At 36.5% G+C, this 5,442-nt stretch overlaps 1 protein-coding gene across 1 annotated transcript in view; it reads left to right on the top strand.

The window, feature by feature from the left end:
* cacna1f (calcium channel, voltage-dependent, L type, alpha 1F subunit) overlaps positions 1–5,442 on the top strand; it is a 54,065-nt gene that overhangs the window by 42,947 nt on the left and 5,676 nt on the right. Inside the window, exons 37-41 of the mRNA XM_015392342.1 lie at positions 692–819; positions 931–1,027; positions 1,121–1,223; positions 1,306–1,407; positions 1,550–1,674. Of these exons, the coding sequence (XP_015247828.1) occupies positions 692–819; positions 931–1,027; positions 1,121–1,223; positions 1,306–1,407; positions 1,550–1,674 (555 nt within the window). The remainder of the gene's footprint in view (positions 1–691; positions 820–930; positions 1,028–1,120; positions 1,224–1,305; positions 1,408–1,549; positions 1,675–5,442) is intronic.

Here is a 5,442-nt window from a genome sequence, read left to right as displayed (position 1 = left end):
AACTTAAGTAAATACTTTTATAATGTAAGCAGAATAAAATCAGCACTCATTATTTGAAGGAATGTGATAGGGAAAAGATTTTTGCGAGTACAGATATTGGTCAAATATCCAGCCAAAATAAACAAAAAAAATAAATAAATAAAAAACTGTTTTGAAAGTCCTATATAATATCATTATAGAATATCCTTTCTGATAAAAAGAAAAAAATGTTTTTAGCATTAAAGGAGTCAAGTCTTTTCAGAAAAGCTGATCAGTATTTGCATGTTTCCTCCGGTACCTATTGTATTAATTTAATGACGAACTCCACGTTGCTCTGAGTTTGGAAGGCCTCCCTGCCATCACCCTAATCTTTAGCTCCCTCCTCAGATTCTCAATTTGATTCAAACTGAGACTCTAATCTCTGGGAAATTTAAAAACATTTATCAAACCTCCTGTCATAGAAACATGAAGCTGAAGTTCATATATAGGTTCTAACTCTGTTAGGGATGTGAATCATTTTGGACTTAGCTAATAGAACAGTTTTATTGCATGTATACAAGCTGATATATAATGTTTTACACCGTATGAATCAGAGAAAATGTCTACTTGATGTATTTAATACTTTCCTACTATTTCTTTAATTGTTTTAATATGTAAATAAGAGCATTTTTCCCAAGTATAACACCTCTTCTATTTTTAATCTGTCTCTCAGATCATCAACTTGTTCATTGCTGTCATCATGGACAACTTTGAATATCTTACAAGAGATTGGACGGTGCTGGGGACCCACCACCTGGACGAGTTTAAGAGAGTTTGGTCCGACTACGATCCAGAAGCTACGTGCGTCTTTCTTAAAGCTGCTCACTGGTGCTGCTTACCCTTATTCCTCCTCACCGTTACCAAAACAAACTTATCTGTCTCATCTGTTATTCTTTTCTATGCCTGTTGCAGAGGTCGCATTAAGCACATCGATGTAGTCACTATGTTGCGCAGAATTCAGCCTCCTCTTGGCTTTGGAAAGCTGTGTCCTCATCGTGTTGCCTGCAAAGTAAGTGAGAACATGCATAGAGGTGCATGATGAAGCATAGGTGGAGGGAAAATGAGCAGATCTGCCATCTTCTGCTTCATGATGTCTCCACAGAGACTCGTGGCTATGAATGTGCCGCTCCACTCTGATGGGACTGTCACCTTCAACGCCACTCTGTTTGCTCTTGTCCGAACTTCACTGAAGATAAAGACTGAAGGTCAGGATTCCACATGAATGACCGACCCACATGTGGAAAAAGGCCTTTTTCATTGATCAAATGTGTGATTTGGTTCAACCAGGCCCTGTTGATAAGCAGAATGAGGAGCTGAAGGTGATCATTAAGAAGCTGTGGAAGCACACCAAACCTAAACTTATTGATGAAATTATTCCGCCCCCTAGAGGCAAGTAACGGAAACACCGTATGTCCCTCCCGGAAATACAAATAAAACATTTCTAAATTATACAACATAAAGAAAATAATTAAACACAAAAGTTTTAATAAACCAATTATCTGAATTTTTTTTTTTCACATGTCTGTTTCAGGGGATGAGGTGACGTGTGGAAAGGTTTATGCCAGTTTCCTTATCCAAGACTATTTCAAAAAGTTCAGAAAGAGGAAAGAGAGAGAAAGAAAATCCAAGAGGAAAGATAAGGCTGCTGCACTTCAGGTGAGTTGAATGTTATTAGATTTTCTCATGAAGTCTTTTTGGTATTGATGTTTTCTATGTAAACATAAATAAAAAAACTTCTCTCACACTCTTTACTATGGAGTGAAAACCGATTATACCTGTGCGTATGTAATACATGATTTGCAGACAAAATCAATTTATAGAAAGAATTTAAAAGGGTTAATGGTTATCTTTATTTCAAAAAAGGAGAAAACTGGGCTCCAGCAGAAGGGAATTGTTCTCATCTAGGGCAGAATGGGAAGTGCCTGTCTGTGCACATGCCTGATAAGTATAAAAATAACTCTCGACTCAATAATATACTAATAACTCATGTTACATCCACCAGGGTTAGATGGTGGGTGACCACACCAGGATTGTGCTTTTACCAAAAATGATAATAAATTAAATTAAATTAATTAACTAGTTAAGTGTAAATAATATTAAAGAAATGTGATGGGTGCTGGTGCCTATCCCCAGCTGTCTACGGGCGAGAGGCGGGGTTCACCCTGGACAGGTCGCCAGTCTATTGCAGGGCAACATAGAGACAAACAGGATAAATAACCATTTACGCACACACACTCACACCTAAGGAGAATTTAAACTAACAGTCATGTTTACATATTACATAATGTAATTGATGACATAAATAGTACTTAAAATAATTGTACATGGCTAAACACCATGTGGAACGGAAACAAGTGTTTTTTTGTTTTTTTGATGTTTTGACAGTTAATTGATGATAAATTGACAAGTAGGAAAGGGGCAGGACATTATAAGATGTATCTTCTACCTGCTCCTTTTCGAACAGAAAATATAAAATTTGCATGTCACATGGGCAAAATAATTTGTTTTATATTTTCATTCTTAAGTTCGTTTCATTCATTTTTTTTTTCCTTTCTTGATTGTTTTTACTGTCTGTTCGAAATAAATAAATATTTTTGGACTGTGGAAGGAAGCCGGCGTACCCGGAGAGAACCCACACATGCCTTCTCCATGTAGAAAGACCCTGGGCCGGGAATCGAACCCAGAACCTTGTGCTACCCACTTTACCACTGAGCAACCACCTCATCCAAACACTTAGGAATAATTGTGTTTGCAAGAAAGCGCAGCAAAATCAGTGACCATATCCTGTCGAGGGTTTAATTGAGAGTTTACTGACATTTAACATCGTTTCTTGGTTTGGTCATTTAACTGCCAAAAACAATGCTAAACTTGGCAAAGTTGTTAAACAGTAAAGCAGGGCATCCAGTCCGTCATAAGATCACAGATGACAATAGCCTTCCACTGTCCATTCACTTCCTTGTGCCTAGAGAATGTGTAAAGAAATTTTTTTGTGCCCTCTGCCATCAAGGAGTTGAACAAGTTGTAACCTGAATGTCATTCGGTCTTTTCTGCTTCCTTTCCCTTGATGAAGTGAATCTGCTGCTCATTCTGCAATGAACTCTTTTATAATTGTATGTTGTTGTATTTTATGACATTGTAGTGTGTAAGCAAGCCAAAGGCAAATTTCTGCCATTGTTTTGTATGCTAGACAATAAAGCTTTTCTATTCTTCTCTAAAAATAGGAGCTGAAAATGAAACGCCTTAACAGAAGACTGAATTATGAGTTTAACCGAAACTTCAACCAGTAACCATAACAACCATGATAACCTTAAACCCCAAGATACAAACCAGACAAAAGGAGAACTTTGCACCATGTATGCATGAATATGTGAGATGCCCTGAAGCATGAAATGAGTTTAAAAACAGCTCATAAGCTTGAGAACTGGTCTACGAGATCCGTCTCATATTTTCATAAAGTATATTTAATTATAAAAAACTGAAACTTTAGAACAAAAACAGACCAACAGCATCAAGGATCCTCTACTTTTGGCTATGAGGTACTTTTTCAAATGTTTATCCTCTGTAGAAAAACCAGACCCACAAAATATCTGCCATTGAAAAGCTGTAAATTAGTTTCAATTTTCAAATCGCTCAGCTCAGGTTAAAGTCTCAGAACAGTAGAGGAAACCCCACACCTTTGTGGTGGTAAAAGAGCCAAGGCTATGGGGGGCATTTCTCCTACAAATTAGTGCCTAATGATGTTTATGGAGATTCGTCAACCCCATAAATACTTTGCAGTGGTTCACTAACTGCAAAAGTACCCATCCAGGCTTGTTGCCATAGGTGATGATATATTTATACCAAGACAAGCCTGGAAATCATGCATTATAAATGAGAAGAGTTTTTCTGTCTGATTGTAAAAGTCAAGTAGATCAATGCAGCAAATAGTTAGATTAGAGGTAGAACTGTACCTCTGGTGATTCCATAAAAGTAATAATATATTTTGACATGTAATGGTTTTCCAATATAATTAATTCTTTCAAATAAAAGATTGGGTTTTCTTTTTTAGTGTAAAATTAGGTATTACAATTGCTTAAAAGTAATGCATCATCTCTAAAAGAAAGCCGGATAATCCGGGCGTCTTTGGTGCAATAATACCACTTAGCAGTAGCGGGTACTAAAGGAATCTTTCATGTAGCTTGTATTGTTGGATTTACAGTCATGTTTACAGGTGACTTATTTACTCACTTAAAAAGAAGGTAGGTTTAGGACCAGTTTTACCCCAATGTACTTTTTATATTTACTTGAGTAATATCATGGTAACATATCTCTACTCCTACTTGAGCAAATGTTTTGTCTACTCCAGGCATCCCCAAACTCGGTCCTCAAGGCCCCCTGTACTGCAGGTTTTAGAGGTTTCTCTGCTTCAGCACAGCTGGTTATAATGATTGCAGTAGACCTGGCTGTGTTTACAAAAATCTACCAGAAACAGATGAGCATATACATTTATTTGATGACACTTGATGTATTCTCATTTCTTCTCAGATTTCTTTGTTATTTTGAATGTGCAGTTTCTGATGTAGTAAGTGGAGCTAAGTTACTATACAGTAAAAGCTCTATGCTTTTTAAACAAATATGCATTAGCCATTTAAGCATTTGTCTCATAAGGTTTATGTTTGAAAATGTGTTTTGCAAATGTGTTATTTTTTTGAATGAACTTTTTATTTTAGTAGTTAAAATAATTTGAATTAAACAGGACTTTAAGGAATTGTCTCCATGATGATATAATTTTGGAATATTAAATCAAAAGTTATGAGTTTTTTCAGCACTAACCCTTTTCTATATCTAATTGTTAGTTTAGACTTTTACTTGGGTGAAAATCTGTCAAAGTAGTGCTACTCTTACTTGAGTTTTAGTCTACCCACCTCTGACGTTGGTTTTATGTTCTACTATTTAATTTTTTTCATGAAGTGTTTCCTCTTTCTCTGACAAACCCACTCTTAACTATAGTGTAGATGCAAAAAGATTGACAAAAACCGTACCTGTATATCGTCAGGTTGGTAGGGGGTTTGGGAGGACCCAAATGCAGAGACTGAAACTGAAGCGGCTTACTTGCAGATTTAATTTTCAAAAAGGTGGCAACAGAAGCAAAAATCGAAAATATAAATCCACAAATTCCACAAAAACTGAGAACCAGGAATACTCACAACAAGAGGGCAAATAAATGACGATAAACCAGCCAACAGAGCAGGAAGTGTATATATGGGAGAGAGAAACAAAGACCAGGCTAATCAGCAGATTGGGAGCAGGTGTGAACAGAGGACTCTAGAAGGGAGCAAGGGAAACGGAGACTGACACAAGAGGGCAACAGAGAGTGAACAAAAATACCTAAGAACTGAAACACAATAAAAAATAACTAGAACACAAAATGGATATAATTATAAT

The sequence above is a fragment of the Cyprinodon variegatus genome, unplaced genomic scaffold, assembly GCF_000732505.1.
Source record: "Cyprinodon variegatus isolate N-32 unplaced genomic scaffold, C_variegatus-1.0 Scaffold587, whole genome shotgun sequence".
NCBI classification, from domain to species: Eukaryota; Metazoa; Chordata; class Actinopteri; order Cyprinodontiformes; family Cyprinodontidae; genus Cyprinodon; species Cyprinodon variegatus.
Note: the sequence above shows the minus strand (reverse complement) of the source record. Positions and strands in the feature narration are given on the sequence as shown.